This window comes from Triturus cristatus, chromosome 4_1 (assembly GCF_964204655.1).
Source record: "Triturus cristatus chromosome 4_1, aTriCri1.1, whole genome shotgun sequence".
Taxonomy (NCBI): Eukaryota; Metazoa; Chordata; class Amphibia; order Caudata; family Salamandridae; genus Triturus; species Triturus cristatus.
In genome coordinates, this window is record NC_140585.1 from 931,727,884 (window position 1) to 931,754,204 (window position 26,321).

Here is a 26,321-nt window from a genome sequence, read left to right on the forward strand (position 1 = left end):
CAATAGCAGTTTCACATGAATATGGTCAATAGGCATTTGCAATGCAATAGGTCTCGCATTTGCTGTACTTTGAGCTAATAGCATTGTAAATGACAATGCCTTTTATTTGTGTTTTTAAAAACCTGAAAGCAATGCTTAAACACATACTTTCCACTTAGTCATTGCTTACGAGATGCAAAGCTGGCAGTAACTGCGGCTCTTTTACTGACAGCCTTGCTTCTCCTTAGCAAGGACAATAAGTACAAAATGAATGTTTACACGCCCCTTGAATGTTTTCAAAACACATAAATAAAAGGAATTGTCATTTACAATGCCAATAGCTCAAACTCCTGCGAATGCGAGACCTATTGCATTGCAAATGCTTGTTATACTTTAACCACTGTTAGAAGTAGTCTGAGCTTACATGTACTTAGATCACTCACCCTAATAATAAAGGTTTTGCATTTATGAACCATAAATACAAGTTTGAACAGTGTTCAAACATGGAAACAAATATGACCTTAACTGCAGGCAATGCTTTCCCTGATCCATCATGTGGGACTATAAACTGGTAGTCAAAGGGTTTGTGATGTAGGGGGTTGGGCCTACTTGTCCCAAGGACAAAATATACATGGAAACTTGTTGCCATTGACCCCAAACAATATGTCCCGGGCATCGGGCTATAGGAATTCCACATCCCTGACATTAGCTATCATAGTTGTCCGAACCATGGCCCTCCAGCCCACATTACTGCAGTCTCGCACTCCAACATTAATACCAAAAACATGGATTGATTTACGAACAATGAGTGTTAAAAAGGTTAAGGCAAAGCATGTCAGTTATTTAGTTCCTCTCTTATTTCAAGTTTTACTTAATCTTGCCTCCCTCAAGAGTTAGCTATTTAATCATGTTGTGTTTTTTTCTGTATTTTATTTCCGTGCATACTTTGAGCTGTGCAGATGTTTATGAGGGGCTTTGATTGAGAGCTCTAATGCTGAAGCCAAAGCAAAGTGTCTGTCAATGGGTTGGCCTCTCTGCTGAGCACACAGACCATTAATCATGTATTCCAGTTGTAATTGCAATTTTGTGAAAATGTGTGTGAAGGGGATACGCAGATGGCAAAATACATACAGGGCAAAAGTAAATAAATTGCTTAAACGTGAGTGAGTGCAGTGTTGTTTCGAAGTGGTGAAGTGAGGAAGATGCTAGGAAGTGCATTCGGGAAAGTGAAAAGAGGGTGATGAAGAGGAAAGAAAGGTGTTTGAAGATTTGCAGATGGATGAGATGTGCAGAGAAAAAGGACATATCTAACATAAAGCACACATAACGGAAGGCCAAAACTCCTTCCACAGGCCTCAATACTATTAAAATATCAGACAGAAATTAAACGTTTTGAAGGCTAATTATTTATAACAAATCCTTGTTGTTCCTCATTTATGCTAAACAGTTAACAACCATTGACAAAGCCAATCGTACTGACAGGTTTTAGGTGTAGTTCAGATGTGTTATATACCTGGATGCAATTACATCTGAGAGAGAAACCAAAATACTGGTCGGGTAGCACACTATAGGAATCACAGAAATGTATTTTATGTGTTCCCATTTAGAGAGTCGACACATTTCTCATTCCACTTAAAGACCTGCCTTCACATATTTCTGTATGACTGATTGCAATCAGCAGCGGTGGGTCCTTCCCGAAACCAGGTTAGATAATTTTCTTCCAAAGTTGATGCTGCATGAAGTTCAAGATACTGGGCAAGCACACCACTTTAAAAGGCTGAAGTTGTTGCGTTGTACAATTGGCACATTACAGTAACTGTTGAACATATTAATGCAGTAAGATATTGGGCAGTTTTTTATGTGTTTAATATTTCAAAACTATACGTTCCCACTTCGTTATAAGCCTGTCTTTGTCAATAAATTAATTTGCTTTAAAATGCACCATTTGCTAATATTTTTTTAATGTTTTTCTCTGGAGGAGGATCAAGCCTGGACCCCACGTTTGTCCATTTAGCTTGCCTGTGTCACTCACTACATAAAAGTCATCCCAAACGTTTACGCCGCACCACTTTCAAATGTCACCAGCCACCATTGCGGGCTGTCATTCAAAGATTTCTGCTGGCAGGACCAGCTGAGGCCTGGTTGTCGTAAACCTTGTTCTTCCCCTTAATCGTCAATAGAGCAAGAGAAAAGGAAGTTTGGGGGACCGAGAAGCCACTATATTTAGCAGATGGCCTGCATCTGCCAATCCCTAAATCAGCCCTTAAGAGCCGATTTGGCGTTCTATCCATAACTACATGTATTTCTGAAATTGGTTCCTTCATTGCTTCATCTCTTGTCCTAGTCTTGCGGTAATAAATTGCCACATTCAGATTCACAATGCATGTTGATTTCCTTTAATACCTCCTCGTCACCATGCTTATCTAGGTCCCCTTTTTAATTTTAATCCATCTGAAATGAATTTACTGATAAAAGGAAAGTTGGAGTCCAATGCTCATTTAATACAAATTTCAAAATGTCTTTTTTTGTGAACGGTCCTTTAAATATTACACATTTGTGATGTTTCCCCAGTGTCAGGAGGTGATGCATAGCTCGTACCAGGTGGCCAAGTCAATAGCCGATGATGTGGATTTCAACTTTGTCTTATTCAAAGACTTTGGGAAAGGCCTGATCAAACGGTGCCGGACTAGCCCTGACGCCTTTTTACAGATTGCCCTGCAGTTAGCACATTTCCGGGTAAGAGGTGAAGGGTGTATGTATCTGTGTGTGCAGGTGTGCATCTTTGTGTGGCTTACTCAATGCACATGCTTGTGCCTTTGTGTGTGTTTTGATAGGCCAGCATTTACATATTGGATGCAAGTTATTGTTTGTGTGGGTTTGAGCGTGTATTTGTTTTTGTGTATTGAAGTAATGTAACACTTTCTGTGTGAGCGCGTGTATTTGTTTGTGTGTATGCTGAAACAGCATTGAAAGATCCCATGGGTTTGTTGGGCAGCATTTCCTAATGTGCATGTTTGTGTGCGAACAGGTGCAAGTGCATATATGCATGACTGTGTACATCTTTATAGTTATTATGTTCTCCAGTATTTGGGGTGTCTTTCATAGATTCACATGCCTGAATCATTCCCCGTCGTCGGAGTGGGAGTCCCACAGTACATAGAAAAGCAATAATCATGCATATAATAACCAAAAACCTTGGTAACCTGAAACCAGGAAGTAAAATAGCCTAAGCTACAAGGTAAAAACTTCCACACCTATGACTATCACAGTCATTATGTCCAGTCCAAACTGCGGCCAATCAGGCGACAGCACCCACCAGAATGTTCTCCTCAGAGGCTCAGGCTCTCAGATTTTCTCCCGCACGTCGTGTGAAGGGAGTCTCCCTGAGGTCTGCTCAGTACTTTACAGTTTTTTGCTAGTTTTTGATTACTTCAAGATGTCAACTTCTAAAAGGTCTCTCTTTAGGCCTTGTGAGTCCTGTGGAAAGCACCGGCTCTTTTCTGAAGATCCTCACAGGAAGTGTATCTACTGCCTCTATCCGGACCATGAGTTGAGGGATTGTAAGATCTGCAGGACCTTCCCTCAGGAATCCTTCAGGGATAGAGAAGGGCGCCTACTTCTGTGGCTACAGAAGATTAAGGACAAGTACAACCCTTTATCTGAGGTAGAAAGTGCAGCCTCTGGGTCCTCTGTATCCTCCAGAAAGAGGATGGCTGAAGAAGAATTATCTTCTCCTGGGGCGAAGGTGTTGAGGAAAGTTCAGCCTGCTAAGGGATCTGGCCAGTCTTCTTCTACTTCTTCAAAGAAGGCTTCTCGACCTTCAAAATCCAAGCCTGCTACGCCCCCAAGGAAATCAGGAAAGCCTCTGGCAACTAAAAGAGTTCCTGACAAAGATTTACCTCAGGTAAAAATGCCGTCGTCGACGGCGTCGTTGACGGCTCCTTTGTCGACGATTATCATCGTCGACGCTACATCAACGTCGACGGTTACCTCTCCGAGGCCAAAAATGATTATGACGTCGGCTTCGTCTCCGTCGACGCTGGTCTCCGTAGCTGTCAGACCCATCTCGTCGACGAAGGAAGTGTCATCTCTCATCTTCGCTCTGTCGACGGTAAGGACAAAGAAGACTTCATCGACTGTTGCGCCGAAGCCCACCTCGTCGACGAAGACTACCGTGCCGTCGATGGTTGCCCCGTCGACGAAGAGTGACTCGCCGACGACAAAGATTGCCTCGTCGTCGACCTCCTCGTCGACGAAGATTGCCTCGTCGGCGGCTAACATCTCGTCGACGAAAATGCCTCATCAGCCCACATATTATTGCCGCCACCGCAATCGTCGACGGCACACTCGTCGACGCCCCTTTTATCTACCTGCACAGATATGCAGGTTTGGACTGCAACATCGGCGTCTGCCTTATCTATCCAGCCGTCGACGGCGGCTTCTCTTCTTCAACATCGTGGCTCCTCTTTGGAAGCCTTATCACCATTAAAGCTGCCGGAGCAGCTTTTAGATTCTGAGGAGGAGGATGAGGAGGACGAATCTGGGGAGGATGACAGATTCCGCACTGCAAGGAGTCCATGAGAACTATTTATCAAATACCAGGATGATGACCAGGAGGAGGATCCAGGTACTGAACCACAACCTCCACCTCCTGTCTCAGTTTGTTCAGCTCAAATGCCATTAGACTTGCTGAACAACTTACAATATGTTACAGGACTATTATTGGCGCTTTCCTCCTTCGGAGTCGGCGGAGTCTCTTCCGTCTACGCCTATGCGTAGGGTTCCCATACCCTCTTTCCAATCTCCAAGACCACCTTCTCCATTGCCATCTCGTCATTCACATGACGCAAATACTACTGATGAGGACAGGGAAGAGGGAGAGGTGGATGACCATTCAGTGCTGTCGGAGTGGGACGAATATCAAATACAAACCGCTCCGGCCCCGTGGACTCTCCTCCGGTGGATATCGGAAGTTTTCAGCTCCTTATGGAGAGAGCAACAAAAAGATTTGTTATCCCTATGGAAGCAAAAAAGGATGACTGCTTCCTCTATGATTTTAAGGACCAACCAAGAAAACAGATTAGGACAATTCCGATTCTAGATTTTATCTGGAAGGAAGTCTTAAAGATCATGGCTACACCAAATTCTCTCCCAGCACTCTTACCACGGTTGGACAAAAAACATAAAGCACCAAGCGACTCACCGGCATGTCTTATCGGCCAGCCTAAAGCTGACTCTGTCATCGCTCAGGCAGCGCAGAGACGGGCCAGGAACCCCTCGTCTCCTATATCAACTCCACCTGACAGAGATGGCAGACGATTGGATGCAATTGGGAAAAAGGTCTCCACGATGGCGGCAACCACAGGTCGGTCTGCAAACTCCCTAGCCATATTAGGGAGATACAATCGTCAAATGTGGTCCGACATCTCCCCCTACGTTAATATGCTGCCGGAGCCTTCAAAGTCCGAGGCCTTGAAAATCTTGCAAGAAGGGGAATATACCTCGGCTGAAATCATCGATGCAGCCGTGGATGTGGCAACTACTGGATTTCGGCAATTGGCCGGTGCAGCAGTATTGCGGAGGCAAGGTTGGCTGAAGTCAACATCATTCCGTCAGGAGGTCCAAACGAAGATCATTGATATTACGTTCAATGGAGAGTCTCTGTTCGGGCAGCATGTTGATGAAGCCCTTCAGGCTATTAAAAAAGATACGGAGACAGCGAGGTCTCTTGGCAGCCTACAGTTCCGAAAATCTACCTTCCGTGGTGCCAAAGGACATGGATCCTTCTCCAACAGGGGAGGTTATATTCAGCAACATTCTTATCAATCCTCCCAGACTGGTCAAAGATTCCAAAACTACAGGCAGCAATCCTATGGACAGGGAAGTCATTCTTATTCACAGTCGTGAAAGAAGCAATCCTTTCGTGGACGAGAGTCTAATAAAAAACAATGAGGTCAGCCACCTGCCACCATTTCTGCCGTTGCCCCAGATAAAAATTGGAGGAAAAATATCCCACTTTTATTCGAACTGGTCCAAAATTACTACAGACAAGTGGGTTTTGGATATAATATCCAGAAGCCATGCTCTGGAATTCACAAAGAATCCTCCAAATTCTCCTCCCAAGGGTCCACCCCATGCCCATTTCAAAGAGCTTTTTTCCCAAATAAATCTGATGATTCGGAAGGGGGCAATCGAAAAAGTCCCTCTGTTACAAAGAGGCACAGGTTTCTATTCAAGATTTTTCCTCATCCGGAAAAAGTCGGGAGAATGGCGCCCTATTCTCGACCTTCGCGCCCTCAACAAATTCTTAAAGAAGCTGTCCTTCCGAATGTTAACACTTCAAGAAATTCTACAGTTACTTTTGGCGGGTATCACATGGCCACCCTCGACCTCAAGGACGCTTATTTTCATGTGCCGATCCTGCCCAGACACAGAAAATTTCTACAGTTCAGAGTGGCTGGCAGAGACTTTCAATTCAGAGTCCTTCCATTTGGATTCAGCGCCCCGAGTATTTACAAAGGTCATAGCGCCTGTCACTGCACACCTTCGCCTGCAGGGCATTCAAATTTTCCCGTACTTAGACGACTGCCTTATCAAGGCGAATTCTTTCAAAACATCCGAACATGTTCAGAAGTGCCTCCTACTTTTCCAGTCTCTGGGTCTTTCCATAAATTTAGAAAAGTCTCATCTGACTCCATCGCAGAGAAGGACTTTTCTAGGAGCAACACTGGACACAAGACTGACCCACGCTTTTGTCTCAAAATGAAGGCAAATCAAGATATGCAACCTCGCGCGCTCAATGCTGTCAAAAGAGTGCGTTTCAGTCCGTTTGTACAAATCCTTCCTAGGAATGATTTCGTCCTGCATTCATCTGATTCCCAACTGTCGTTACAGAATGAGGCCACTACAGGAGGAGCTCAACCTTCAATGGCTCCAGATTTCGGGATCGTTCGAGGACATCGTTCGCATCACCCTACAGATGCAGGAAGCCTTCCATTGGTGGAGCCAGATGAAGAACTTGAAAGAAGGATGTGCATTTCTAGTCGAAATGCCGGATTTCACCATAACCACAGATGCTTCCCTCGAGGGATGGGGGGCGCAACTTCAAGGGATGACTGTCAACGGAAAGTGGACTTTAGAACAAAAAAGATGGCATAACAACCTTCTAGAACTGCGAGCCATATTCTTGGCTCTAAAATCCTTTCGAACCATCATCAGAGGAGCATGCATACTCATACGAACGGACAATACGACAAGTATGCATTACTTGAACAAGCAAGGCGGGACAAGGTCAGCCCTATTATCTCAGCAAGCGCAAGAGATTTGGGATTGGGCGATTCGTCACAAAATCAGCCTCAAAGCCATTCATGTCCCAGGAGTCACCAATGTTCTGGCGGATTCCCTCAGCAGATCCACAACATCAAACCACGAATGGGAACTGCATCAACCATCCCTAGATAGGGTGTTTCAAGAATGGGGGCATCCCGATCTCGACCTCTTTGCAACCAGCCAGAACCGGAAATACCCATTCTTGGCAAGCTGGGTTCCCCACAAAGACTCACTCGGAAATGCATTTTTGATGAATTGGTCACAAATATATGCCTACGCTTTTCCACCGATTCCGTTGGTTCGACGAGTTCTGTGCAAAATCAAGAAACAACCTTGCCGCATAGTATTAATTGCTCCCAGGTAGCCCCGCCAGTATTGGTTTACGGAACTTCTCCTCCTCTCGGAGTGCGAGCCCATCCAGTTCCGGCCAATTCCGAATCTTCTGACCCTCCAGAACGGACAAATTTGCATCGCTGAGATTAGCGGCATGGCTCCTCAACACCTTGAATTTGCTCACCTAAATATCCCTCCAGACTGTCAGGAGGTTTTGGCTAATGCTCGAGCACCTGCAACGATTAAAACTTACAAACTAAAGTGGAAGAGATTTTGCATGTGGCGTCAGTCTGCCAATCTCCACCCTATTCAGGCAAGACCAGAACAAATTCTGCCATTCTTTCTACAGTTGGCAAGGTCCGGCCTCTCCCATTCTACTCTGAAGGTGTTCTTAGCTGCGATTTCAAGGTTTCGGCAGGATGGTGTTAACTCTCTTTATTCTAATAGAGTCATTCAACAATTTTTTTAAGGGTTGTTCCGGATGCTCCCTCCTATCCGACGTCCACCTCCTTCTTGGCACCTTAATATAGTGCTTACACAACTAATGCGGCACCCTTTCGAACCCATTCACAAGGTGGATTTAAAGTTCCTTTCCTGGAAGGTTTCCTTGTTACTAGCTTTAACATCAACCAGAAGAGTTAGTGACCTCCAAGCGTTCACTATTCATCCACCTTTTCTACAATTTACATCCAAATCTGTAGTGCTACGCACTAACCCAAAATTCATGCCAAAGGTCCCGGCGGATTTGCATCTTAATGAACCTATAATTTTAAAGACTTTTTTCCCAAATACGCTCACAGCTGCAGAAAGGGCTTTGCATTCCCTTGACATCAAAAGATGTCTCAAGTTCTACTTGCAACGGACAGCAGCAATACGCAAATCAGACCAACTATTTATGGCATATGGCAAACCACGCCAAGGACATTCAGTCTCAAAACCAACCATTGCTCGTTGGATCTCTGCTGCAATTTGCTTATGCCATGATCAAGCGGGAAGACCATTGCAAGCGACCCCAAGAGCGCACTCTACAAGAGCAATTTCTTCATCCACAGCTCTTTTTGCCAGTGTGCCTCTTCACCAGATCTGTAAAGCGGTAACATGGTCCAACAGACACACTTTTACCAGACACTACTGTTTGGAAGCTGCAAGCGATGAAGATGCATCAGTGGGACAAGCTGTTCTACGCAATCTTTTCAAGTAAGGTGAGCCTCTGTTCTCCCTCCTCTACTATGCTTTTCTATAAGACGCTTTTTCCATACTATTTCTACATCTTGAAATTGTTCTGCATATGTTGAAGCACACATGTATTTCTCTATAGTTATACCATTTGATAATGTATATTGTCTATAATACAAGAACAGCGTCTTATGAGCATGATGTTACGTACTGCTATCTACTCTGATTCAGGCATGTGAATCTATGAAAGACACCCCAAACACTGGAGAAGAACAATAGTTACTTACCTGTAATCTGTAGTTCTCCAGTATTGGTGTCTTTCATAGATTAAGGAAAGATAGAGAGGGACCCCTTGTGAAGATCAAGGGAATAGGGTACTCTTCCAAGTAGAAACTGGCAATCCCTTGATAATTTGAGTATAAATAAAGTTTTTAAGGGGATATCAAGGGAATAGGATACTGTGTCTGATATCTCCTAGCAGTCCCTTGATAACACAAGAATTGACCAAATCAATTAACAAACTGCAATCATTATATACACAAATCAGTTAAAAATTGATTCACATTTATTTAATAAAAACATATAGTACATTATGTTAAAAACCATAATTCACAATAGTCCCTATTCTGCTCTTATCAACACATTTGATCTCAATTCACAGTGCAAAAGAAAACTTTAAAATGTATACCACACAATTTACATGAACAACATTTCTCACTTAAAAGGATAGGTCAAACAATCAAATATATTGCATTGTCCTATTATGAACCTGCATAACAGAGAGAATACAAAAGAAAAGACACTACAATTTGTCATCCAATACACATCCAATGCCAACTGCTCAAGGGATTATGCACTTGTGGGATCTGACTCTATTTATCGCTACAAGTGGATGCCCGGTTCTTTGGATTATGTTGCTCCTATGCGTCGACGCGTTTCGATGGGCTGTATTTATGCCGCTATCTTTATCAAGACCAATAATAAGTGTTTCTCTCTCAGTTCACATTTTAATAAAGATTCCAACTAGATATTTTCTTTTTAATCCACTTCTTGTTGAGGACCACTATAACTGGATGGACAGTTCTTGTGGTGTATTGAGGATAGATAATGGTCCTTCAAGAGATCTCTGTACTCTAATCTTGTCGTTGGTTCTGATCGTGTTCTACCTCTACGTTATTTCTTCAAAGTGTAGACATTTTATACTTTGTCTGGAGGATTGGCCCGGCTATCGTTGTCACTTATTTGTACCTGATAGTGATTACCATCGGGTGTCCTGCATGTAGAGTACTTCCCTTTCGGTCTGTAAGTTCTCAGACTCGTCTTGAAATTTGAAATGGACCGGCAGTTGATAAAGCGTCCTTATTGTATTTCAATTCCCCTGTTCTCGCAATCTGCAGGCTGTTACGTCCATGCAGGAAAACTTCCGTGGTGCGGTTTCTGATTATAGATTCACATGCAACCCGCCCACCTCCCCTCAGAGGCTTGTAGGCTATATGTATTGGTTCACTCCTGTGCGAGAAAATCTGAGAGCCTGAGCCTCTGAGGAGAACATTCTGGTGGGTGCTGTCGCCTGATTGGCCGCAGTTTGGACTGGACATAATGACTGTGATAGTCATAGGTGTGGAAGTTTTTTTCTTGTAGCTTAGGCTACTTTACTTCCTGGTTTCAGGTTACCAAGGTTTTTGGGTATTATATGCATGATTATTGCTTTTCTATGTCCCGTGGGACTCCCACTCCGACGACGGGAAATGATTCAGGCATGTGAATCTATGAAAGACACCAATACTGGAGAACCACAGATTACAGGTGAGTAACTATTGTTCTTATCACGTGTGGGTACATTGCATCAGTGTTGCTCTATGTGTATAATGGAGTTGCATTGCCCAATAAGTATGTTAAACTAACATTTCTTGCAAATGTGTGCAAGTGCATGTATTTGTGTATAAGTAAAGTGTTAGATCATGTTGCACTGTGTATATGTGTACATGTGGGGGAAGTAATGTCCTATTGTGTGTGTCTTTGTGTGCTTTGGAAATTTGTTGATGTGTTTCTGCTTGCCAGTGTGTATAAGCATGTGTGATAAAAAAAATGCTCATGATTGTGTGTGCGTGTGTGTATGAGAGAGAGAGAGAGAGAAAGATGAAGTAATGCTGCCATGGATAATGATGCAGGTTGTGTGTGCGTGCGAGCGCGCGCGCTATCACATGTTTATACGTATATTTGCATCAAATTGCCCAATGTATGTGCATCATGGAGTGACACTGCCCTGTGTGTGTATGTTGATGTAATATTATTCAGTGTGTGCGATTAAGGATCAATTTCCTTCCTTATGTAAGTTGGAGTAATGTTTGTACATTTTCGCGTCTTTGTTGGAGTAATCTACTTCTGTGTGTATAATGAAGTCCTGGACACTGAACTGCTCATATATATTCCCGGCTGGCTTCACCTTTTCTTTTCTACTGTCTCACTCAAGGACAAAGGGCAGTTTTGCCTCACATACGAGGCATCCATGACCCGCCTGTTCCGGGAGGGTCGCACGGAAACCGTGAGATCATGCACAATCGAGTCCACAGCATTTGTACGCGCCATGGAGGATCCGACGCAGAGTGTGAGTGACAATCCCCTTCATTGTATCTATTTGTGATTTCTCTAGAGCCACTGACCTCGTGCAAGGTCCTTCAGGGGGCCTTCAAAGTGACTTTAGGTCAAATGGACCCCTTGAGATCGGCTCAAAGGCCCCTGTGCCTGCCTGGCATTATGACCCATGTACTCTGTGCTGGGACACACAAACAATAATGTAAAATCTGGCTCCATGCACTGCACTTAGAAGGTGGCCCTCTGATTTCTATGCTTTGTCCTTTCGCTATATGCATTCTTCCTGACACCACACACTACGCCCATCTTGACCCTTCTTACGGCATCCTTTAATTTCATATAATTCACTGTGACCAATGTGTACACTGCTTAGACCTCCGTACTCTTACCTTACCTTCCATCCTTCAGCTTGCATGCGGCATGCTGACCCCATCACAAGTTGCTGACATCTAAACACAGTCCTTTGAGGCCTAATTACTGTTGGGTGACCCCAATGCATGTGTTCTGACCCATATTTACTGCACTATGTCTGAATATGCTTCACTTTGATGGATGCACAGGCCTTTGTCACGCCATACACCACACTCTAGACCCTATATATACATTGAGGTGTGTGCTGTGTGCAGGGCCGCCCCCGCATACTTTGCCCGCCCTACCCCTTATACACCACTTCTGTGTTTTCTTCTCTATGTGCAGAGGGAGCAGCGCTTGTCCCTCTTCCGGAAGGCGGCAGAGAAGCACCAGCACATGTACAGACTGGCCATGACTGGCGCGGGCATCGACCGGCACCTCTTCTGTCTCTATTTGGTCTCCAGGTACCTGGGGGTGGAGTCTCCGTTCCTGAAGCAGGTGAGAGGCTCTCATTGGATAATAACTCCTCTGCGCCTTTTCCATAGGGAGCTGTCTGCACCTGCGCGCTTGGCCTGCTGTGCTGCTTCGTCATCTGTTCCAGCTGTTCTCAGGTGCCGCCACGTGACCTGCATTGTTGTATTGCAGTTCGATCACAGCCACTTGTTTTTGGATATCTTATTATTTCCATTGACATGTGGGTGTCTGGGTCTGACGGTCTTCATTTATCTATGTCAAGGGGAAAACTGCCAAACTGCATAATGCATGGTCATGTGTATTAAGGGCGCTCTGAAAGGTGGGCCCTAAGGGCAGAGACTTGCACATATACCAGGTTTGTGGGCAGTGAGTAGGTTAGGCTTGGTGGTACAAAAGGTACATATTACCACACCACTCTCCATGTGCTCTCTCTTTCTTTCTTTCTTTCTTTCTTTCTTTCTTTCTTTCTTTCTTTCTCTTTCTCTCTGTCTCTCTCTCCCTTTTTCTCTTTGTCTCTCCCTCTCTCTCTCTTTCCGTCTCTCGCTCTCTTTCTCTCTTTGTGTGTCTCTCTCTCTTTCTTTCTATCAATCTTTCTATCTTTCTCTCTATCTTTCTATCTCTCTCTCTCTATCTTTCTATCTATCTCTCTTTCTCTCGCTTTCTAATTCTCTCTCTTTTTTATCTTTCTCTCTCTATCTAAGACCAATATAAGACCCAGGCAAATGACCTTATCCAGGAAGGAAAACCTATTTCAAATGCAGCAATTAAATGTGCGCTTGACGCCGCAGACACCGCCTCTAGAGCAATTAACACAAGTGTGCCCCTTCGACGACATGCGTGGCTACGCATTTCAGGCTTTAAGCCAGAGGTACAAACTACCATACTTAGTCAGCCATTCAATCAGGAACAGCTCTTTGGGCAGCAGTAGATACTGCCCTTGAAAAAATGAAGAAGGACACAGAGACGGCTAAGTCCATGGGAGCATTACAGTCTCCCCAACCAGTGGCTCCTTTCGGCGCTCCTTCTATAGAGGAGGCTCCAAAAATATGGAAGAGGACACCTCCTCTACATTCAAACCCGCTACACAACCATCCCCCAGTAGAGGATATTTTAGAGGCGGATACAGAGGAAACAGCAACAAGGGGCGAGGTCGATGTAATAACCACACTCGTCCCTCCCCTGCCACAAAACAGTGACTTTCCTCCACTCCTCCCAGACCATTCCACTCCGGTCGGGGGAAGACTAAAACAGTTCCTACCTGTCTGGAACTCCATCACAACAGACAAGTGGGTAAGACAAATTATCAAATTATCCCCCCCCCCCCCCCCCCCCACACACACACATACCGCCCAAGCAGCGTTCCATGTCACCAGACCATCTTACGCTCCTCAAACAAGAGGTTCTCTCATTGCTTCAAAAACACGCAATAGAACCAGTTCCCTTAGAACATCAGGGTACAGAGGTATACTCACTCTACTTCCTAATCCCCAAGAAGGACCGGACTCTAAGACCAATACTCTACATCAGACCCCTAAATCTGTATATCAACTCAGATCATTTCCATATGATCACTCTTCAACATGTGCTCCCACTACTGCAACAAGGCGATTTTCTTGCCACACTAGACCTCAAGGACGCCTACTTCCACATTTCCATACATCCTGCCCACAAGAAGTATCTAAGGTTTGTGGTGGACGGACAACACTACCAGTTTACAGTCCTTCCATTCGGGGTAACAACCATTCCCAGAGTATTCACGAAATGCCTGGCAGTAGTAGCAGCACATTTCAGAAGACCACAAATTCATGTCTTCCCGTATCTAGACGACTGGCTAATAAAAGCCAAGTCATTCAACAAATGTGTTCTACACACTCACCAAACCATCCAATCTTACACAACTTGGGATTCACAATAAACTATCCCAAATCTCATCTCCAACCCTCTCACATACATCAGTATCTAGGAGCCACCTTAAACACTTCCACAGCCCTAGCATATCCCAGCCCAGCAAGGATAACCAATATACAAGCTCTTATCACGAAATTTCAAGTCCAACACTCCCTTCCAGCATGAGTGTTCATGCAACTCATAGGCATGATGGCGTCATGCATCTTCATTGTGCCCCTATGCAAGACTTTAAATGTGTCCCTTGCAAGAATGTCTAGCACGTCAGTGGAACCAGGCTCACGGACAACTTACAGATGTGGTGTTGGTAGACAGCCGCACACATCGCTCTCTGAAATGGTGGAACATAACAAACCTGTCCAAAGGGCGGCCGTTCCTGGAGCCTCTTCCACACATAGTGCTGACAACGGACGCATCGCTCACAGGATGGGGAGCCCATCTCCTCGGCCACACCACTCAGGGCAAATGGACCACTCAACAGATAGTGCTCCATATCAATTACCTGGAACTGCTAGCAGTGTTCCTAGCACTAAAATCATTCCAACTACATCTCCAGAACAAAACATGACAGCCATGTATTACATACAAAAATAAGGAGGCACACATTCTCTCCAGCTGTCCCAGCTCACACAGAACATTTGGAGATGGGCTATTCCCCAGAACATATACCTACTTGCAGAACACCTTCCAGGAGTTCACAATCAAATTGACGATCTGTTAAGTCGACAAACTCAACAGATCCACGAATGGGAACTACATCCCCAAGTCCTCCTGCCCTTTTTCCAACAATGGGGCCAACCAGACATAGATCTGTTCGCCACACACGAAAACGCAAAATGCCCAACCTTCGCCGCCAGGTTTCCCCACCCGGAGGCAAAGGGCAATGCGATATGGATGAACTGGTCAGGCAGATTTACGTACGCTTTTCCGCCTCTCCCACTCATTCCATTAGTGATACGCAAGCTCAGGCAACAGTCTCTCAAACTGATCCTAGTAGCTCCCACATGGGCACGCCAGCCCTAGTTCCCAGCACTACTGGAACTCTCGCAGTTCCACACCAACAACTGCATCTCTCCCCGTCCTTATTAACCCAGAACCATGGAGAAATCAGACACCCAGATCCAAGTCAACTGAATCTGGCGAACTGGCTCCTGAAGTCCTAGAGTTCGGTTACCTCAACCTGCCTCCCAGACTGCATGAATATTATAAAAGAGTCCAGAAGACCTACCACTAGAGCCTGCTATGCTGCAAAATGGAAAAGATTTGCCATTTATTGCTCTAACAATCATATAAACCCACTGGATGCATCCATCCAGGACATCATTTGCTACTTACTGCACTTGCAAAGATGTAATTTGGCATACTCATCCATACGGCTCCACCTAGCAGCATTAGCAGCCTACTTACAAAATAGACAACACTTGTCACTCTTTAGAGTACCTGCGATCAAAGCCTTCATGGAAGGACTAAAAAGGATTATTTCTCCCACATTACCACCCTCTCCAGTGTGGAATCTAAACATTGTTCTTACTAGGCTCATGGGACCCCCATTTGAACCTCTCCATAAATGCGAACTACAGTTCCTCACATGGAAAGTGGCTTTCCTTATCGCTATCACATCCCTCAGAAGGGTAAGTGAAATCCAGGTTTTAACCATACAAGAACCATTCTTACAATTACACCGTAACAAAGTGGTTCTTAGAACAAATCCAAAATTCCTTCCAAAAGTCATATCTCCGTTCCATCTTAACAATCAGTAGAGTTACCAGTGTTCTTCCCAAATCCAGACTCGGTAGCTGAAAGAGCTCTTCATAACCTAGACGTTGAAAGAGCCCTTCTTTACTAAATTGACAGAACCAAATCATTCCGCAAAACAAAACAATTGTTTGTTGCTTTCTCTCCACCACATGAAGGCAACCCCATTTCCAAATCTGGGATAGCTAGATGGATAGTTAAATGTATCCAAATATGCTACCACAAGGCTAAACGCACACTAACGGTTCCCCCAGAGCGCATTCAACACGCAAAATAGGGGCTTCCATGGCATTCTTAGGAAACATTCCCTTAGAAGATATTTGTAAGGCAGCCACATGGTCTACAACACACACCTTCACTAAACACTATTGTGTTGACGTGCAAACAAAGCAGCAAGCTTCTATGGGTCAGGCTGTCCTTAAAACTTTATTTCAAACGGCTGCAACCGATACAGGTGACCACCGCTAGGGGAGATATTGCTATATAGTCTATCCTAAGTGTGTTATCTGCAGCTCATATGCCTCGAACGGAATATGCTACTTACCAGTATACATCTGTTCTTGGCATGTAGAGCTGCAGAGCCAACTCGCCCACCCACCTCCCCGGGACCTGTATCTGTTCCAGCATTGTCTTACTTAGACATCACACATGGACATCTCTCTCTTTTCTACAAACTCCATCATTCCCCATCATGGCGAAAAACAATCTTACGATGGAGTTGATGCCCATGCACACTGTCGTCCAAGGGAGGAGTCACCTATCTTGTGACCAAAGACTTCTTCCGAAGACAACAACAACCTGCAAGCATCCGAGCCCAACACCAGATGGCGATCTACTATCCTAAGTGTGTGGCTCTGCAGCTCTACATGCCAAGAACAGATGCATACTGGTAAGTAGTATATTCCTTATCAAATATCTAGGTATACACTTTGGATGTGACTTAATGAGTACACTAGGCCACAACGACAAACTATTGCTAGAAAAGATAAAGAAACTCCTGGAGGCCTGATCCCCAAAATTCATGACGTGGTGGGGCCGAATTGAGACCATCAAAATGATGATCACCCCAATGATTAACTACCTGATCAGCATGCTCCCACTCCTACTCACAGATGACTTTCACCGCAAGGTAGACATCATGATCCCTAAATTCCTTTGGCGAGGGAAGAAAGCGCGAATAAGCATAAAAATACTAAGATTAGAGAAAAACCTAGGAGGGGTAAAGCTAGCAGACTTCAGAATATTCCAAGTTGTGTTTCTGGCAAGGCAGGGGTCTTACTGGATATCTCCCCCTTACGGATACACACCGGCTTGACTACAAGTAGAGAGGGCCATCCTGAACAACCTGGACCCCCTGGCGCTAATAACAGCAAATAAACATACTCACGCCTCCAGGCCCAATTTTAAAAAATACAAAAATTGCCTTACTAAAGTTAGATAAGAAAATGGAGAGCAGCATCAGGGGCTCTAAGTTGGAGTCACTCTGGGCCAACAGTAAGATCCTATACAAAGGGGAAATGCCTAGCCTTTGACACATGGATAGAGAAAGGTATTCACCACCCATACCAACTAGAAGATGGGGCATATCCCGTCACTTTTGCAGATCTGAAGTCTAGGCATAACCTAACAGACATTGATCTCTACAACTTTTTGAAAATCAAAACGGCCCTGTCCGAAATCAAAATATCGCCCGCACAGCCGTCAATCACCCGGTACATGGCAAACATAAACAGACTAGGACACCAGGTCTCACACCTCTACAAACTCCTATGCCCAAAATCCACCAAACTTAATAATAAGACAATTAACTATTGGGAAACACAAACCAAAACACACTTAATGAACAAGAACTGGCAACACTATGGACCTCGGCCTCACACAATAATATCTCCCCGTTGCTCTCACAAACAAAATTCTAGCTACTTCATAAGGCCTTCTGGACCCTGGCACGCCTATTCTCACAAGGTTTCAGGGATAATGCACTATGCTGGAACTGTAGCAAGGAAAAAGACACCTTATCTACCAATGCCCAACTCTCAAAACATACTGGAAGAAAACCTTTTTGTTTTATAAATAAGGTACTGGGCTGTACACTAACAACTGAATTTTCCTCCCCCGCCACAGCATTTATCACCGCAGAACTAAGATCAGAGCATGATAAGGACCTACTAGACCTGCTGCTTACTGCAGCAGTGAAAGTGGTCCTAGCAAATTGGAAAGACACAAGTAGGACCTCATACAAAGGCTGGTTTAACTGGATTACGCACCTCAGAGGTGCGGACAACATTGCACTGCAGAACTCACCCTAGAAACCAGCAACCAGAGGGATGTGGAAGTCACTCGACACATACCTAGACTTTTACGAACCCCCGTGATACCCCCCATGTAACCAATTCTTCCTGGCGGCACCCCCCAAACCTCCCCCAACCCCCGTTAAGTGTGTTAAAAAGAACGTAATTGAGCGCTATCACTATGGCCCTACGGTTTGGTTGGACTGACTTGTCTCCCTACCTCGCCACAAGCAAGCCAGTGATGTGACGGCTTGATCAGGCGATTATAAGTCTCATAAATACAGAGCCTCCCTTGTGCCCTTCTCTCCTGCTTTGTTCTGTCACCTTCTTTCTTTCTCTCACTAAGCCACGTCAGGTGGGTTTAGCCAAGCATATGTTTCGAAGTGATTGTAAACACTGTTGTACAAACTACGAATGGCTAACCTTGTAACAGAAATGCTAATGTCTTTGTATATAAAATAAATAAAAAAATCAATAAAATACTTAGAAATAAAAAAAAAAAGAGATAGGCATGTTTAAAGTGATTGAGAGTATTTGTTTGCTATATTCTCCTTTGTGGTAACATTCTGGAAAATAGGTTAAGCCAAGCACACTAGCACTAGTTACTGAGAAACTTAAAATGATACTGGACCTGGGGCGTACTGCTGGCATCCTTCTTCAAGATCTAAGTGCGGCATTTGATACTGTTGATCACAGTATTTTGACACATAGACTAGGAGAGATTGGGATTCAGGATTTAAGACCATCCGATGGTTGTCTTCCTTCCTAAGTGAAAGAACCTTCCAATACATGGAGGCAGGCCTCGTCTCGGACACTTTCAATGCCCCATACGGAGTCCCTCAGGGATCGGCAATCAGTCCCACCTTGTTCAATATTTATATGATTCCTCTGGCACGAATTGTAGAGGAGTTTGGACTGTCAATCGTGTCTTATGCCGATGACACACAATTGGTAATCTCAGTGTCTGATGCTACCAACTCAAATCACCTTCAGCTAGTCCCATGCATGGAAACGATCGCTAAATGGATGCAGTTTAAAACTCAATGGGGAGAAATCTGAGCTAATGTTCCTGGGTAACTACACAGACCCTTGGAAAAGGATCAGCTGACCAGACAACTGGGGTGTCGCCCCCTGTCCCAAAGCCCTCCATCAAGAACTTGGGGATGTTGTTTGACCAGAATCTTTCTATAGATACCCAAGCTAAAAAAACTCTCAGCTACCTGTTTCGGTATTCTCAGCTTGATTCGTAAGATCATAGACCTTCTTCCAGACCAGGCGCGGAGAACAGTGATTCAGGCACTAGTGGTCTCAAGATTGGACTACGGTAACTCATTGTACCTAGGTGCCCCCAAACATGTAGTCAACAGGCTGCAGGTTGTTCAAAATGCGGCAGACAGTATGCTACGAAAAATTCCCCATTAGGAGTCCGTGAAAGTCTCATTGTGCAAACTACTCTGGCTTCCTATCCAATCCAGGGTCAAGTTTAAGGCACTCTGCCTAGCCCACAAAGCCATGCATGGCAGAGGTCCAGGCCTGTTACGGTCTCTCGTCTCCCCTTATATACCCAACAGGTCCCTTAGGTCCTCATCTGCTTTCCTAATCAGCACAACAAGGATAAAAATAGCCAGATAGGGAGGGAGATCCTTCACTCATCTGGTCCCAAAACTTTGAAACTCAATGACCACTGAATTGAGACTTATGAGGGGCCTACCTAGTTTCTGGAAGAAACTCAAAATGTGGCTCTTTCCAAGATTGCCCCTCCACACCGATCTGTCTCTCTCTGTGCAGCGCTGGGAAGCCCTTGGGAAGGTATGAGCTCTACAAATCACATAAACAAACATAAACACAGGGCTGCTAGTCATCCTGTTTTCTGTGGCATTAATGAACCATGGACATTTCAATTTATGAGGCATTGTTATTGGAAAATAGCCTATTAAGGTAAATACGTCTTATAAGTATGCTGTTAAAGAAATGGTTAAAACATATGTATGATTGTGAAAATGGGGACAAATTTAAGAGTGGATCTATCACGTCTAATGAAGCGAAGTATATATTGAGCATTCGCCATGGCATAAATAACATAGATTTAAAAGAAAATTGAGAAAGGCTACTTTTGGATAGCGTGCTGCCGTTGTCGCTTGTTGTATGGACCTGGATTTCCATGCTACCCAAGGGAATTAAATGGGTGGATTACTCCCCGTCATGGAATGCAGGCTTACTCTGTTATTGGAAATGTTTTGTTTTGTGTGTAACAAGGCATTGGCGGTAGCGCCTATTCATGCACCACCTGCGATTTGGTGTAAGCCAGCTAAACCACAACTCTTTTAGATTTTTAAATATATATTTATATATATCAGTGCTTTGAATCTTTGTGTGCCAAGTAGTTCAATGTCATGTATGACACTTTTGCCAACAAAGCTTCTTCTAGTATATGCAGACACAGGAGCTCTTCGTCCTGGCTAATACGTTAGCTGGCTGTGGCATTTAAGCAATGTTGATGCTACTGGGCTAACATCTATTTCTTTTTTATGTTTTAATAACAAGAATTAAGGTACAAAAGGCCAGCAGATATATAATGAATTAAAAAGCAAAAAAGTCTAAAGAACAACTAGCAATTAAAGCAAACAAGAAAGTTTAGTTTTAAAACAGCAATAAGAGGGAGGGAAAGAGGGGAAGGGAGGAAGGGGAGGTAAGGAGTACTCTTACAACTGAAGAACAAGTTAAATTGAATTAACTATAAAAGCAATCTTATAACAATTAAAGAGATCAGCTTGCCAACAAGAAACTAGAGAAAAAAGAACAGAGAAACTTAAACATTCATGGAGTTTTAACATTTTCAGAACATATGCAAGAACTTTTTGTTTGTGAAGTCTTATCTAGATATAATGTTAGTGGCAACCAGAATAAACCTCTATTAATAAAAGGCTTACAGCAGGAGGCAAAAGCAATGTCTAGTCGATGATAATGACACAGTTTATTCCATCAGTGTTGGACAGAGAGTTTTGTGAAGTTTTTCCAATCAAGTGCGATTTGTTGGAAGGCTAATGCCAGCATAAGTTCAAATAAACCATGAGAATGTGTAGGGAGGTCCAGAGTGTCTAATAAACTTCCTATGAAAAGAGTGACATTAGAAAGCGGAAACTGTATATTAATTATAAGCGAAATATAGGACCACATTTTCTTCCAAAAAGATATGACGTTAGGGCAGAGAAAGAGAAGATGTATTAGGTCGGCTGCGGGGGATCCGCATGTCCAACAGTTCATGTCAGTTGTGTGAGAGAAGGTAGCTATAGACATAGGTGTGAAATATAATCTATGGTAGAGAAAGAACATAGATTGAGTAACAGAGGCAGATCTAGAGATTTTGAGTGATCAACTCCAAAATTTGTCCCAGAAGCTGATGCTCCATTTACAACCCAAATCCGCTTCCCAGGTCAATTCCACTTTACTCTTAGAACAAGCAGGATCAGGAGATAAGGCGTGTTTATAAATTAAGGACGCTTTAGGAAGAACTGTAAGCATCCTAAGGAGAGAATTTTCTTCAGAAGGATGAGGAATTGAAAGAAGAGAATAAAATACATCAAGAATGATTGCCACTAAAGTTGAACATTTATGCAAAAAGAAACAGGGACATTTAAAAGTGGATTGAAATTGAGGGAGTGAGCAAGGGGTCGTACCATCGAACAGGTCCATATTCCTAAATACTCAATTTTAGAACTATTCCTCAAAAACCCAGTAGAAGAGAAGGAGTGCTGAGTACAGAATTTGGTGGGGGAAGAATTTTAGTTTTATCCGAATTAATCATATAGCCAGAGACCAAACAGAATGAGGAAATTTCTTGCAATAAGGGAGGTATAGATACTTCGGGGTTGGAAATAAAAAGTAATATATCATCCGCATAAGCAGAGAGTTTCAAATGTTGATCACCATAGGGAAATCCAGATATAGAGTCATTATTACGGATAGAAGATAAAAATGGTTCAAGAGCAAGGATGAAGAGAAGTGGGTAAAGAGGACAGCCTTGGCGGACTCCACGCTGTACAGGGAAATGATAAGAAGAAGTATAGCCATTAACTACCACCGACGCTCTAGGGACAGAATCTAGCAGGGAAATTAGAGAAATTATTTTAGGACCGAAGCCATGCCAATTGAGGGTCTTAAATAAAAAGGACCTATCAACTCTATAAAAAACTTTTTATGCATCAATAGAGATTGCAGCTAGGAAATTAGAAAGAGAAGCAATTTTGTTTAAAACATTGAGGAATATTCGAGAATTGTCCGAGGTTAGTCTACCCTTGACAAAACTACATTGCTCCTTACCAATCAAGTGAGGTATAAAGGGTTCTAGCTTGAGGGCAAGTAGTTTGGCAAATACTTTATAGTCCACCTTGACCAAAGATATAGAGTGATTATTTTCACAAAACATAGGATCTCGGCCTTCTTTATGAATCAAACAGATTGTGGCTTCTTGAAAGGAACGATCCACTTTGCCAGGAAGAAGGAAAGAATGAAAAAGATGTAGAAGTTTCGGAAGTAGTATAGCCGAAAAATTTAATAGAATTCAACCGTGAAACCGTCCGGGTCAGGAGTTTTGCTTTTTTTTTTAGAACTTTTAAGGCATTGGAGATTTCTTCAAAAGATGGATCGGATTCGAACGGAGAGAAGTTGAGATGCCCAGTAGAAGGGGCAGGAATGCTATTGAGATAAGATTGGATAAGGGAGAAAGTGGGAGGGGATTCCGGAGTATATAAATCTTTTTAGAATAACATAAATTCCTCTAGGATATCCTGATCTTTATGAATAGGGTTCCCATCCAAAGAGTATATGGAGTCAATTTAAGTTTGATCTTTCCGGACCCTGAGGTAGTTAGCTAAAGGTTTACCTGCCTTACTGCGTCCACCATAGTAACGAGCGCTGCTGCGAAGTAATATAGATGATGCGTTGTCAGTATTGACTTTATTAACATTTGGTATAGCACGAACGAGTTCTTGGACGATAGACTCCGACAGCGAGGTGTAAAATTTGTGTTCCAGGGCTTTAATATTTACTATGTAGCTTTATGTTGTTGAAGAAGTTGTTTCTTTTTTTTTAGACATAATCTATGATAAAACCCCGAGTTGTGGCTTTAAAAGAGTCCCATATTATGAGGGGGAAGATTGGGATCTTCGTTCAGTACAAAGAATCCTTTAACAAAGGAAGTAAATAAAGAAGAGAAAGATGGGTCCTGTAGGAGAAAATTGTCAAAGCGCCAGCCAGAAGACTTGGGATGCGGAGGGAGGAAGTCAAAATGAGCAACAACCGAAGCATGATCAGAAATGACAACTGGTTCGATTAAAGTAGAGATAAGATTTGAGTTAAGGATTGTGAAAGAAAGATGTATTCTAAACGAGAAAAAGAGTTATGCGGAGGAGAGAAAAATGATAAGTCAAGCATGTCTGGGTGAGATAACCTCCATGCATCAACAAGGTGTGATTGGGAAATAGAATTCAAAAATTGTTTATGGGATGAAACGTACCTGGGATTGGCGGCCAATAAATGGGTCAATAATCTGATTGCAAACGCCTCCTAAAATAAAGAAATCATCTCTAAACTGAATACATTTTTGTGCGATAGTAGGCCAAAATGCAAAATCCGGTTGAGTTGTACCATAAACATTAAACACAGTCAAAGAGATATTATTAATAAGTAATTTAGCTAACAACCATCTCCCCTCCGTATCAATTTCTTGCGATAAGACTTTACATTTACATTTTTTATGGCATAAAATAATAACAGCGTTTTTTTAGAGGAGGTAGGGGAGACTAAAACAGAACCAACTCAACTCTTCCTCTGCTTCCGTAAGATGTGTCTCTTGTAGAAAGACCAAATCAGTGTTATAAGAAGCAAGATGAGATAAGATTTTCTGTCTTTTGATTGGGTTAATAAATCCTTTGACATTCTAAGAAACAAGATGTAGAATATCAAAACTATATAAAGAACAACACGTTCAACAAGTAAAAATGAAGGAAAGGGAGAGTGAGAAAAAAAATAAAAACTGCAATGAAGTCATTGAAAGGGAAAGGGATGGTGAAGTGAATGATAGCAGAAAAGCATGTAAATAGAAAAGTACCACATTGAAAAAAGCACCTAGATACGTAGAGAAGGAGATAAGTACAAAGGGAAGAAAATGCATTAGGTTCAGGAAAAGGAGAGGGAGAACAACCCTAAAGAGGAAAAGGGAAAGAAAAGAAAGAGCCAGAAGAGACCGTACATGTCACAACCTGACGACTGTAAATACATACCTTCACAAGGGAACAGGAGGAAAGGTGAGGAGTGGCAACGGACAGACAAAGACAGCACACCCAACAAGGGGCAACGCACCACACCGAAACCCCAATTGAACATAAATAGGTGCGGGAAAATATGGCAGGTACACCATGCGTTCCAAAGGACCTGTAAAAGGAATCAGGAAGTCATGTGAGCAAACAGGCGACTGTAACATGCTTCAATATAATACAAGCAAAAAATAAAGGGAGATATTAACATTGCAAACTATTAAAGTCAAGTGATTGAAGGAGGACCACCAATCTCTATTGAGGAAGTAGAATGAGAATGAATACATTTCCTAAGATCAACAGGATCCTCAAACGAAGAAGTTTTGTTCAAAAAGGTAACCTTAAATAAACAAGGATGGAACAAGCCATAGCGAGCCCCAAGGGAGCGAAGAGCAGGTCGAAGGTCCAGGAATTCCCTTCTCCGTTTAGCTGTGACAGTTGAAACACCTTGAGAAATAAACAGTCTTTTACCCGACCAAAGAAGTTGTTTTTTGAGTTTAGTTGCATTTAGAACTTTTAAAAGATCAGTAAATTGCAGAAATAAGAGAATTACTCCGCGGGCCTTGGATGGTGCAGATGAAAATGGCAGATGCGGAACCAGTCTATGTGCCCGTTGAATATTTAATTTGGTCGTGGTGGGGAGATCCAGAAGCTGTGGGAGGAAAGAGGTGAAGTGCGTAACAGGGTCATCACATTCGAGGCCTTCAGGAAGGCCATATAAACGCATATTATTGCATCAATTTCTGTTTTCAAGATCTTTAGATGATCTTTTTATTTGCAACACCTCTTACTCCAAGATTGTAATTCTAGAAGCTGAATCCTGTACATCGCTAACCTGTTGCTCCACCAAGGTTAAGCGGGAATCCATAGACGACCATTTGTTATCCAGAGTCTGTAGACGGTTGTTTGTTTCCACAACAAACTGTCTTAAAGCACGTATTTCCTCCAGAACGATATCCAGGGATACGGGAGAAATAGTTTTGGGTGGAGAAGGGGGATCCTGTTTAATTCTTTTGTTACTAGACGAAGAAGATTGTGCCAAGGTAGGCGAAACTGCAGGGCTAGAAGATGCTGATTGCACCATTTCCTTAGAAGGCTGTGAGAAATTATTGAAGGCAGAGCAAGACACTGGTTCATTGAAAATATGTCTTTTGGTAGAGTGGAGTAATTGTTTGCTCCTACCCATGAACCAACACAGCCAAGGACTAAGAAAAGGCTGATGAGACGAAGCACAATACTTGGGATAAAGGATTTTGCAGAGTTCAAAATTCCTCTAAATAAAACGCTCCTCCCAATACAGTTCAAAAGTGGAGAATGAGGAAAAAGTTGATAAAAAGTGTAGAAAACAGCATTCCAGAGCGCAACAGAATGAATTCTGAGGAGAAATAGTGCAGGGTAGAGCACAAAATGGCGGCCGCAAAGCAGCTTGTACAGTCACCTGGAATTTTTAGGGTCTCTCCAGGAGCATGACAAGTAAAAATCACAACATCCACTGGAGGAGGTGTTCAAAGGCAGGGAAACACCTGCAGAATATTGAAAACGCCGCCGGAACTGCCGTAATGACATTGCCGATCCCGGGTGTGACGCGGGGCTCCGTATCTAAACGGCCATCTTAGGTCGTGTCACGCGCACCTCCCCCTAACATCTATCTCTTACTTTGCTAAAATGTACATGGTTATATTGTTCAATAAAAATATATTTTTTAAAGCAATGCTTCTTCTAGCCACCAGTACTAAGCATTGTAGGAATTGTAGTTTTCTTTTTCAGTCTCTGTCCCCTCATTCTGTCTCTCTCGCTCTTCCTCACCTGCTAAAAACTA

The 26,321-nt window shown here is 43.3% G+C and overlaps 1 protein-coding gene across 2 annotated transcripts in view; it reads left to right on the forward strand.

The window, feature by feature from the left end:
- CPT1B (carnitine palmitoyltransferase 1B) overlaps nucleotides 1-26,321 on the forward strand; it is a 194,398-nt gene that overhangs the window by 147,693 nt on the left and 20,384 nt on the right. For both annotated transcript variants that reach the window (XM_085653785.1, XM_085653784.1), the window contains exons 14-16: nucleotides 2,551-2,715; nucleotides 11,291-11,425; nucleotides 12,109-12,261. In XM_085653785.1, coding sequence (XP_085509911.1) covers nucleotides 2,551-2,715; nucleotides 11,291-11,425; nucleotides 12,109-12,261 — 453 coding nt within the window. The remainder of the gene's footprint in view (nucleotides 1-2,550; nucleotides 2,716-11,290; nucleotides 11,426-12,108; nucleotides 12,262-26,321) is intronic.